The 12206-nt window shown below is 41.5% G+C and overlaps 1 protein-coding gene across 2 annotated transcripts in view; it reads right to left on the bottom strand.

The window, feature by feature from the left end:
* Positions 1-10910, bottom strand: part of TBCA (tubulin folding cofactor A) — a 32332-nt gene extending 21422 nt beyond the window's left edge. The window contains exon 1 of one of the 2 annotated variants that reach the window (XM_063321007.1): positions 10752-10910. In XM_063321007.1, the coding sequence (XP_063177077.1) occupies positions 10752-10804 (53 nt within the window). In that variant the 5' untranslated portion in view covers positions 10805-10910. Of the gene's footprint in view, positions 1-10347; positions 10453-10751 lie in introns of those variants that run through there. The other variant, XM_063321008.1, reaches the window with a different exon arrangement.
* Positions 10911-12206: the final 1296 nt, after the last annotated feature.

Here is a 12206-nt window from a genome sequence, read left to right on the forward strand (position 1 = left end):
AGTTTTATAAGATAAAATGTAAGGTTGTTCTGTTCTGAAAGCAATACAGGTAGTTCTTACACCACCTACCAGATTCAGAAAAGTCTTTGAGAAGCAGATAGAGAAACCTTCTCAAGTCCAGTTTTGCTCAAGAAGTCTACAAAAGATCCAAACATTTAATGTCAACATGGATCTGTTCTTTCTATTTTCTACATGCATTCAGTGTGCCCTTTGGCCATGAAGTTTTTCTTCACACTTCAGTCTCTTTCCTGAAATTTCAAGATAAGGTCTCAAGTTTTAAGATAGTAATTTAAAAAAAAAATTAACAAAATTGCAATAAAGATTAAACTACTTAAAAGTTCAAACAAAGAGTTAATGACAATCTAAATTAATGGGATAATACATTTTGCAGTTGGGTCAGATGTTAAAAAAATGCAAAATCTGTACGAAAGTTTCTTTTTTTTTTTTTTTTTTAATATATTTTGTTATAGTCTCCACATCCCATTCTGCTTTCTAGCAAGTATTATAGTTCCATGGACTATCAGGAAGTATGTGAGAGCTTTTGGTTAGAGGAACCGGGTACATAATTAAAGTACCAACTAGTGACTGAAATTTTTTCCTTTTGTTTTACCCCTTTTAAGATAATATACTGACCAAAAATTCTCAAGTCCTTCCTCTCCTTGGACACCAAAAGTTAAATAAGTAAAAACTGACAAACAGCTGCATACAACTAATATTAGCTCATTTTGATATTTCAAGTCTATTTATAATAGCTCTTTTCAGCCTTCAGAACTCCACATAAATCTTCAATGGAAGTGAAGACTCCTAAATACCTGGCTTAAATCTGATAAATAGCTTTTTTTCCTTTGTTATTTTTTCATGGACCCTGAAGCAGAAGCCAACACCCCCAGAAACAGAAAAAATACCCCACCCCACCCTCAAAATACTATTTTACTAGTTTCTGCCAGTCTTTTGAAATGAAAAAGAAGAAACATAAGATCCAATTGTTCTGGATCTTGTCTCCAGTGCCAGCCAGTAGTTCACTACTAGGGAGAGAGTATAAAGAAACAAATCAAGTCTAAAGTGACATTTCCTGTGGTATGCCTGCCTCTAGAAATCAACTTAAGGACTTTTTAACACCGAAGAACAAAACTAAACCATCAATGTTCAATAGACGACAGGTCAACTCCTGGCTGTGGCTGCTGCCCTTTTAAAATCCTTTACACGTTTGACTTTCACATCACTTAACAATCAATTCCACAATTTGCGTGTTCTGTGTAAAAAACACAGTTTTATTACTTCAAAGCTGCAGACTAAACCCAGAAGAGCTCAAAGGGCTTGACAGAATCTTGAGCTAGAAGAAAAAAAAAAAAAAAAAAAAGAGTAGTTCCTTAACTACCTTTTCCTTACCGTTATGACTTACTTACTCATCTATTTTCTTCTACTCACTTTCTCTGCCCCCCACTTCAGGTCCACAAGCTGAAGAGTAACACAAGATGGTTCAAGAAAGTCAAAAAGCTGACCACTGCTAACACAGGTCTGCTCCCCCCGACCACCCCAGCATACATCTCTGCCAGCACTAATGCTCAAATGATCTCTCCATGAGCCAATTCAGTTCACCAAAACAGCAGGAAATTAACACAGTAAGAAAAAGAAAAAAGCTGACAGTTGTTCTCCTGGGTTAAGCAAATTGAGCAAGCTCAGCAAAAGCTGACTAGCATCAGAGACCAGAGAACCGGAGAGGGGGAGAAGGAAATGAGACCTCTGAATTTAGGATGACACTGACTTCTCAAGGGACTTCAATCCTAGTCTGTTTAGGGTGCAGAGTTGCAAGTGGTTTAGACTGTTCAAACTTCTGTCTGCTGCTGAAAGAGCCCCAAATCCCCCTCCTTTTTCACTCCCCAAAGGTATATATTCCTATCCTAGTCCTGATACATCAATGTCAGCATCATCTCCTGTAGTTGCATCATTAGCAGTAGTAAGCAGATTTACCTCTGACCATAGGAAGAGCACACAGTTTATCTGAAGGCTGACAGATAAAAAAAGTATGCATGACATAATTTCATTATTGAATTCATTCATTATGGAAAACTTATGATCCTCTGTACTAGGTAGACAAAAACTCCACCTTCCTGAGCCACAATCACAAGCAGGAACTATTATTGGATGCCTAGAATAAAAATGGGAAAATGGTACAAGGACAGAGCAAGCACACTCTTCTTGATATGCTTCCCCCAACCTCCAGCAATTACCAACAAATCAGGTTCTACATGAGCTAGAATGACACCTATGTGCTTAAGCCACCAAATAACGACTGCTCTCCAGCATTAGAAAAATCAACACAAGAAACACTTCCCTGGCTGTACTGAGCAAGCTCAGTGGAGCTCTGAAGACGACAAGAGGGAATTTCTCAATTTTGCTATTGAATAGCCTCACTATTGAAAGGACATGCATCTCTTCAAAACTAATGTTACTATTAACCATGGTATATGCTAATATGCCATGGATCCAGCCTAAGCACACAGAAAGCCCAAAGCTGACAGCATGTATTGACTAGATAATGAAATATCTATGCTGACTTACTTCAAACCTAAAAATCCATAACAGTGTTACTGTACAGGGTACAGCTTTTTTTTTTTTTTATAGTATAGCAAATTCCATGTATTAACACTGTGCACAATTATGACACAAGTAATTCAACAACAGCTGAATGCAGTAACATTGGCACTGTGCTAATCATTACCTGCAGAGCTTAAAATATCAAGTCCCAAATCTGCAAACTACTTATGCACATTCTTGGGTTCACGAATGCTACATAAGCACACAGGCATTACAGACTGGGGCCTATAAGGAAAAGTCAAGGAAGGAAGATAAAGGAAGGAGGAAAGAACTACAATACTTGACATAGTTATCACAATCTGCCATGTTTTCTTAGCCATGAATGACTACTTTCTGATTTGGACTCAAGTTCATGCATTCATTTTCTTGACAGTGATAAAATCATCATAAAAGATAAAGTTTAACTTTTTAGAGTCCAGAAGTAACCACACACAAGTATACACATCATTTTTAGTCCCTCCTGCATCTACAGCTTACAGTACTGAGTTATCACATTTCAGATTAACTTCGCAAACTTGGCTTTTGTCAGGGATTAACTACTGCGAAGACCATGAAAATCAGTTACCGCATTTTTTTGAAGTCAGAAAATTATTTCAAGTTAAAAATTACTTGGTTTTAACATTTTTATAGGATCTCTGTTACTAGAGATTTCTCTGAATATCCAGGGCTTCAAATTCTGTCCTTGCCTCTCAACAAAGTTATTTCCCAGCTCTTGCAATACATTCCTACAGATTTTTTTAAATCCTTACCATAGCAACAACTGAAGTTCCCCTTTTGCTCGACTGAGAAAGTCAGCTTGGCTAGGGCATCCCTGAATGCCAACAGCCAGTGGGGGTTTGGAGCGGGGGCAGAGGAATGGAAGAATCCAGCAGATGCAACCAGGATGAAAGCTCTTAAGTTATGGACTACTCAAAAGACAGAAGATGCTGGCTGGGGATGAAGATTTTGCTGAGGTACTGTAAGAAGCAACTTGGATGGCTGAGCGCAAAGAAGAACAGGGTGACTCCATCATGAGAACTGAAAGAGCATTTCTGATGTGCTGAAGACAAGAGCTGGAGAGAAGTGAAAAGTTTATCAGCCCATCCTGAAGAGGCTCTGGAGTGGCAATATGATACATATAATTTAATAATACTTAACTCAAAGTCAAGCCAGGATGAATTATTGTTGTTAATGCAGTTGCAACTCATTTTCTGTATACAGTGCACTGCCATGAATTTTTTAGTTTTTCCATAGATCCACATTCTAATTCAGCATATAAAATTATTATTTTTAACTGTTTTATCCACACAGGCGAATATATGGCTCCAAGCCATGAGTGGGAATGCCATGAAAAAAGTATGTACAATCAAAAACAAGACAACAGTACTACATGTATGCATAATGGCACCAAATTAGGGTTGCCAAGCATCCAAAGTTTTGAAAGACTGCCTAAAGAATTTAAGGTTACAAAGCCACAGTTTTGCATATACTCTTGCCCAAATAAAAAAAAAAAAATCCTTCCTCCTTAATACAGCATCACTACCAACACCTATGGTGATAAACCTGGTGTGCAACAGTTTTGCCAATTAAAATGATGACATCAATAGATTACTATGGACATGCACAAGACAGTTTTGCCTCAGGGGACAGAAGACAGTTGTAAACACAAAAACAATGAGATGCCAGAATCATGCATTTCACTAGAGGCTTTTTTTTTTTTTTAAGAGGTAATGGGATGGAGGAAGGAATGCAAAGGAGGCAATCTGTTAAAAGATTTGACCACTACTAATTCAAATTTGTGAGATACTTCTAAAAAGTATCTCTGTTTAGGTCTGCTCAAAAGGTAAATGAAATCAAAACCATTGAAAAGTCCCAAAAAACAACACACTATGCAATTTTCACAGCAGCCACTATGGTCTTCTCACAGCTTTTTAAGATATAAATTAGTACTATTTGGTATTCCTGAAGATTAAAAGAAAGCATGCATTGAAAAACACAGGGAAATAGGAACCCCTTCAAACAAGTAGTTTTGTTTCTGGAGACTAGAGTCAACTTGCAATTACCCTTCAACTAATTATCTGGGTTGGTGACTATGTATGCTACAGATGTTAACTCAAACAGCTCTATGTAAATGCAGGTGCACTCTTTTCTCAGCCAGTTCACATAAAGCAGTTTTTATGTGGGACAGAGACCAAGTAAATTTAAAAGACCAAAGCAGCCTTCAAACGCAGGGCCAACTTAGGACTTTCTGTATCTGATCTTGGTGCCAGGAGCAGTACAGAAGGTACTCAAGACGTATCTAAGCAGCTCTGGACCACAACTACCACATTTGGCTAGCACTGGACCCAAGTTTAAGACTCCAGGACCAACCTGGTGACAACCCTAGTCAACAGATGCACACGGTTACTGTCGTCTGAGAAGGGTTATTTAATTTGGATGAGGTCGGCTTGTATCCAACAGTGCATACACTATATTCACCCTCCTGAATCCCTGAGCTCTTGGGTGTGCAGTGTATACACATTAAATCGCTTTATCATGCTGACTCAGTATAGCTGAGCAGCTCTGCAGATCATTCCTCAATACCTCTATAATATAAGATATCCCAGCTGTTCCCATTAATTAAGCTAACAAGCAGTTGTTGTATACAGTCGTATAATTAAAATGAGAATAAAGAAAGGAGATTGAGTTTCTTATCAATAGATTAATGCTAAGAATCAGAGTTAGTGCCTATGGCTAATAGGAAACAAGCAAGAAAGCAACCATAATTCATATGGTGGACAGAAGATTGAGAAAAATTGTGATTTACACCAGGAACAGCAGATTTCTTGTACAACAAAGAAAATGAACTACTTTTGTGCTTGAATTAGCAACAGAGTCACCACACAGCAAAAGGGATGTCTGCATTCTCTGCAATACTTCGTACTTCACTTGTACAAAACGTGTCCTGAACTCACCGGTAAAACAACTCACAGAATCGCACAGAATCACAGAATGGTTCGGGTTGGAAGGGACCTTAAAGATCATCTAGTTCCAACCCCCTGCCCTGGGCAGGGACACCTCCCCCTAGACCAGGCTGCTCAAAGCCCCATCCAGCCTGGCCTTGAACACTTCCAGGGGTGGGGCATCCACAGCTTTCCTTGGCAACCTGTTCCAGTGCCTCACCACCCTTACTGTAAAGAATTTCTTCCTGATATCCAATCTAAATCTACTGTCTTTCAGTTTGAGGCCGTTACCCCGCGTCCTATCATTACACTCACTTAATTTAAAATAATTGTTTAAATTTATATTTTAAGATAGACCAACAGTTTTGTGTACCTTGCAGAACTTTCTGTGCTTGGGGAAAAAAAATAATAACTAATAAACCCCCAACCCACAGTGTAAATTGCCTGGCAATATGATGATATTTTACGAAGAGAAAAAACAGTATCAACACTAGTGCAACAGGCAAAAGAACAATCCTAGGAAGATTCCATAGTTTTACAAAGGTGTTTTTTAAAAAGAGCTGCTTCACAAAAATCAATACACTTTCCCCATAGGTTCATGATGTAAAATTCTATAATCAAGGCTTGTAGATTTGTAATTATGGTATGTCAGCCACATTTAAACAAGAGTGTTAAAAGATTGTTAAAGTTAAACTAACACAATTGCAATGTGAATTGTCTTAGTCTCATTCTAATCTACTGGTGTCACTTCCACTTAATCAAATGGAAACTATGGGCAAATGTCAGTGCTATTTTCACATGACCCAACTTACTTTGTTTGCGGTAGTTTTTAAAATCATTACCATCTGAAATGAGAATAAGATATTTGTTAAAGTTTGGGTTTTTTTCTAATAAATTCCCTCACTATCCAGCAGGTTGTCTGAGTTTGGATTTACTGAGAGTAAGACTATTTTGAAGTGATTAAACCAGACGTATTGCTTGTTAGAACATAAGCCACAAATACAGCAAAGATTATTCATGCTCATCAAATATACTTTTTTTTTTTGAATGACAAATTAATGAAAATATGCAATCACCAAGAGCCTGGCTATCAGATTGGTTCAAGAAAGCAAAAGGTTCTCCCCATTCCTGGTTTAAATTTCATACACTCATACATAGCAATGTAAGAAACATGAAGGCAAGTAAAGTACCCACAACCTACAATATATAGTCTCTTGAGAGGGGCACACAAAGAATTTATGATATACAGCTAAGGAAAAAAAAAAAAAATCACAAAGCAGAAGAGCTGTTTTGTTCTTAGTTTGAAAAAAAGTGATGAGTTAGGTAACTAATGAGAGAAAAGAATGTGCTACAGCAGATGATTAAAAAAAGACAAATGAAATGTCGAAAAAGTTCAATGCATCTTAATGGTTCTTGACCCTTATCTTTTTTTATATACTGTTATAGCCTGAGCATTGAATGTGCTTGAAAAATCAGTATTACAGGCTAAATTGAATGTACTTTTCTAAACTGCAAATGCAGAATAAACTAAGGAAAATTAATTGAAGTGTTAAGTCAGTCACTTTATGACATGTTTAATAAGCCTCTGTCCGAGTCTTCTCACACACTAGGAATGAATACCTATACAGTTGTTCTAATCCAAAATAAGAGGACAATGTTAATGTTCATAAGTTGACTCAAGTCATATGCATGCCCACTGTAGTAGAGAGTACATAACTAGACTTCTAGTTGGAGAAGGACAGGTGGAGCGGGAGAGAGCCATACCTATTCTTGTATCTGTGTGCAGCTGTCACAGAAGTGGGAGCTGCTGCTGTATCATCTCCCCTGCAGGGAGTGTAAGATAACATTCGTTTTCCCTCCCTCTCTTTTTTTTAAGTTACCTTCACTTACAGCATGCCAGCTACTGCAGAGTAACTGTAGATGTGCATATTGTTACCACACAACAAACACAAACTAAGTTTACTTGCTTATTCACACAGACATTCTCTAAAAGGAAACCTGAATCCTGACAACTGCATTTGTATCATTTCCCTGAATGTTTTCATCCCTTTCTTTGTACTAGCCCAGAAATGCGTACACTTGTGTTGTGAGCTGGTCCACCCTTCAAAATAACTTTTTTTTTTCCAGTCCTGGTTATTTTTCAGCAGATCAGCTCCCTGAAATACACAAACAAGTGGCCGCCTAAATCCTTGTGCAGGGCACAAAGGAGGAGGCTGTAACACAGCCCCTCAGATTTAGATTAGCTTAAGCCATCATGCACCAACACTAAGTCCTCTCCTGTCACAAGTGGCAACTGTTTCAGCTCGGAGGAATGCCCACCTCTAAGTACACCTGAAAGACACTGTAATTTATTAAGGACTGTTTTTAAGAGGACGCAGGATTTGTATTAGGCTCACAAAGTAGTTCTCAGGAATCGTCAGACTTTGCCTGGACATGTCCTGGCCAGCCTAGAGGCTTTTTTTCCCACTTGTTTAACTATAAACACTATTATGACTAGATGACAATTACCTGCTTTAATTTTTGCTCAGCTTTGTAAAATCATGTGGTATAACACCATTGTACTGATTTTTGTTATTAACAAAAATGAGCTATTTCTGTCTTAGAATAAAAAACAGTAGCATAAAAGATCAAATCTTAAGAGAGCAGGAGCAAGGAATGATAGCAGAATCCTTGAAAACACAGGCACAGAAAGATGCTGAAATGCCCTGGTGCTATAAACAACTCACCAATATTGGTCAAATATTGGTCAAAGGAATGCAACCCTGAGAGACAGTTAAAATCAGTTTTAGGATAACAAAGAAAAATTATTCAACACATGTAAAACGTATCATATGCAGTAAATTCCGGTAAAATGGGGAGTGCAAAACAATGAAGAAAAACTAAGATGTGGATTTTTTAATATGCATTTCTATATGCAGACTCTGGAAAGTACAAAACAATCAACATCATATTCCTCTCAACAAAGGATTTGGGACGCTGATGACTTCCTTGAATTTGTCCCCTCCCCACTACCAAATTGAGCCAGTGGCCTGAGGAACCAGAGGGACAGTGTAAAGGCGAGTGTAACATCAGGGAAAGGTTGCTAATGGAAACAAAGTAGAAACACTAGAAATGCTGTGCATGTTAATTTTGACTGTATATAATTTGAACTGTGTTAGTATCATTGTAACTGAACTATTATTCAGTTGGAATTTCAGCAATCTACTCAGTAACTTAGATGCTTGGAGCAAAACCAAAACCAGCATCCATGTATTTCCACAAATCAAACAAAGAGAAGAACCACACACTACTCAGTAAGGAAATGGCTCACACAGGACAACAAACAGTGCTACATTTTAATCTCTTGTTGTTAGCTCTCTCAGACTCACTTAAACTGCAGAAGCAGAGAAAGGAAGAAAAAGACCATGCAAGTTAATCTCAGAGTTAGAGCACTATGGTCAGCGGCATACAGACACTGAGCTAGCTCCACGTGCATCGTTAGGCCACTTCCAGGCCCAAGGGGACGTAGCCACATGGTACAGCATTCACCACGTGAACACACAGGCCTGCACCAGCTCTGCTGCGGCCTCCACAGTTGTTCATTGCCTAGTACAGACTGTCCCTTCACTGTTTCCCAGTCTATGAACACGACGAAAAAGCTTGTTCAGGTAACTTTTGTGATGATTTAGCATTAAGCAATGGTCCCCTGAAATACTATTCAGATTTACCTCACAATACTCTTAGTAAAAATATGAAACAGCAGCAATAACCCAGTAGTGAAACTTCCACAAATTACAAATTCTAGAAAAGTAACATTGTGTCTTATTAGATACAACAGCTTTCTCAAAAATCACTAGACAAATAAATTACACTTTTAGCTAACAAAGTAATACACAGGCTGACAAAACGTTAACCTAAGTAATTCTTGTTTCCTCATACCTCAGAATACTTTGTCTGTAAAAACCAGCACAAAACGCCACCCATTAAAAAATGCAAAGGACATTTAAAACATTCCTGTCCAGCAAAGCCAGTGACTGTAACACAGGCCATGAAAGGGACCCAAAGCAATAGGCAGTCACCAAGCCACTCAATAAGACTGCACTAAAGCTTTCTAGCTTAAAAATAACACACAAGTTCATGATTTGCATGCCTTGCTTAGTGACAGGAAACAGGGCCTTACAATCCTATAATCCATTTCTTGTTTGCAGCAGTACTTCAGAACTGCTCCCCATTTGGAGCTTAGGAACTCAAAAGTACCTTTATCTAGTATAAACAGAGTGATAAACGTGTATCCATTTTACTTTTCTAGACTTCAAGTCCAATTTTACGAAGCTAATCAGGTATTAGAAAGTGTGCCCACCTTACTGTTAAGTCTTTTACAAACTAAAATTACGTAAGTCATAATACAAGGTTGATTGTATGAAACCGGACTATTTAACATCTTGATCTGGCGCACATACTAATTCCTGTCTCTGCATGAGCCACTGCAGTCTTTGTAGGGTGTGGCCTTAATAAACCCCACTGTGACCAAATATTTAGCACCAAAGTCTTGCATTTACAGTCATAATAAGAGGAACTCTGACAGATAAACTGCAACTTTTCCTAAAAATTAAGGCTGTGTTAACACAAGGCAAAATCGAGACTCAGGTGATGAATTTACCATCGTTTTTGCGATGTGAACTCTGGAATCAGAAACAACCCATTTAACAGTTGTTTTGATAAAGTAGGTAAGACTTCATGCCTCGGCAAGGTATCCGGCGAGACCGCCCTGTACATTGACGGGGCAGCGTGCCGCCCCTCGGCCCTCAAAATCGCTACGGAAACAGAACACAAACTCCCGTTCAACTACCGTTTCGGGAAAGACAGGCCTGCTCCTGACGGCGGTGCGAGCGGGGAAGAAGCCGGCAGCCATGGCAGAACTTGTGCCAGGGCCGCCCTCCGGCACACCCCGGCAACCCCACCCAGCCCTTCCCGGCCCCGCAGCAGCCACGGCCAGCCACGCACGAAGGCCCCGCCGGCGGCGGCAGCTCCTCCACCGGCCCGGCCCGGCCCGGCGCGGCCCGGCCCGTGGGAACGCCCGGCGGCCGCGGCAGGGTCCCCTCCCTGGTCGGGGCGGCGCGGGCTGCCCGAAGGGCCCAGCCTGCCCTCCGCTCGCCCCCTCGGGACCGCCCGCCGCCTTCCCCAACGGCTCCCCGGGGGGCGGGGTGGGGGCCGCGGGGGCCACGGCGCCCGCCCCGCCTCGGGCGCACTCACCGCCTCACGACGCCGGTCTTAATCTTGATCTGCCTCAGGCGCGGGTCGGCCATGGCGGGGCTGGCGGCGGAGCGGCGCAGGTGCGGCGGGGAGGGCGCAGCGCGGCGGCGGCGCAGCCCGACCCCCGCGCATGCGCCAAGCCGCCAGCCTGGGCGGCACCACCGAGGGCGGGGGCGGGGCTCCGCCCCCTCCCCCCCCCCTCCCGCCCAGTGGAGGCGTCCGGGCTCTCGGCTGGCACCGCCCCCCGCCCCCGCCGCCCGTGGCGGGCTGGGCCGGGCCCGCGGAGGCCTGGGCCGGGCGGCGGTACCCTGCGGGTCGGCCAGTGTTTGTTCGTAAGCGCGCAGGCAAAAAAAGTGCGAATTGCACCCTGAGGCGCAGTGCTGGGAGTTATTCTGAGATAGAGTGACTGGTGCCGTGGTGGTGCCAGGGTGTGAGGTGTGACCGGTACCCCCTGCTCCCCACGCCGGTAATATGGGTAGCAAAACTTAACACCGTTTTATAAGGCAAGCAGCCATTCCCTGGGACAGACCGTGTCACATATTCGTTTCCTTTCCCCTCATTATCAGGGGGAATTATCAGGCCTTCCTGACTGGAAGGTTCCTGGGTGCCAGGCCAGTCGCTCCCTTCATTGCTGGCCTTGAAGGCCCCAGGCACCAGCAAACCTGGTGGTGTTGGTGACCCCGCCACAGAACAGGTAAAAGCATAACAGCTCCAGGGCTGTCTCTAAAACTGTCTGTAAAACCAAGCAGTTACAAGTCCTAAGGGGGAACCTGAATCAGAAGTGCTGTTGGACAGTGAGAACATGACCCCCAGGGATGCCTCCACCATCATCTGCTACCTCTGAGGACTGAGGGAGAGACTTGTGTTCTTTTACATGATTTTTGAGTCTCAATTATGATTGTTACATTGATGCAGCAAACCATGTACTAAGATCTGACACAATCTGTAGAGGGTCCAGGTGATTAGAAACCATAAGTTGTGTTGTGTTATAACATTCCGTATTATGCTACTTACAAATTGCACTACGCTGGTTCTGCTTGTAGAAATCCTGTGCTGTTCTAATAGTAAATTCTATGCTATAGCAATCATAAAATCCTGTTAAGAAAATAAAGTTTTACTTGTAAGTACAACTTAGTGCAGTCATCATTCTGCCAAGGATCTCTAAAAGAACCTGTCTGTCCCCTTACAGTCAAGTGAGTGGTAGGAACAAAGAAAGAGGCAACACGAGGTCTGGCAGCTCAGAGATACAACCGGCCAACGGTTCAAGGGCTGTTTTCCTTTGTGAATGTACTTAGTTGAGGCTAACCATTTAAGGGGTCACATTCTAGAAAAAAAATCCTTTGGGTCTGTGTTTGAAATAACTTCCCCTGAATGCACATTTCAATTGTTAAGAATGAAAAAAAAAACCAGATCAACTGAATAAGAAAGATAAATGTAGTTTCAGGGGAGTACAGT

Source organism: Chroicocephalus ridibundus, chromosome Z (assembly GCF_963924245.1).
Source record: "Chroicocephalus ridibundus chromosome Z, bChrRid1.1, whole genome shotgun sequence".
Classification (NCBI taxonomy): Eukaryota; Metazoa; Chordata; class Aves; order Charadriiformes; family Laridae; genus Chroicocephalus; species Chroicocephalus ridibundus.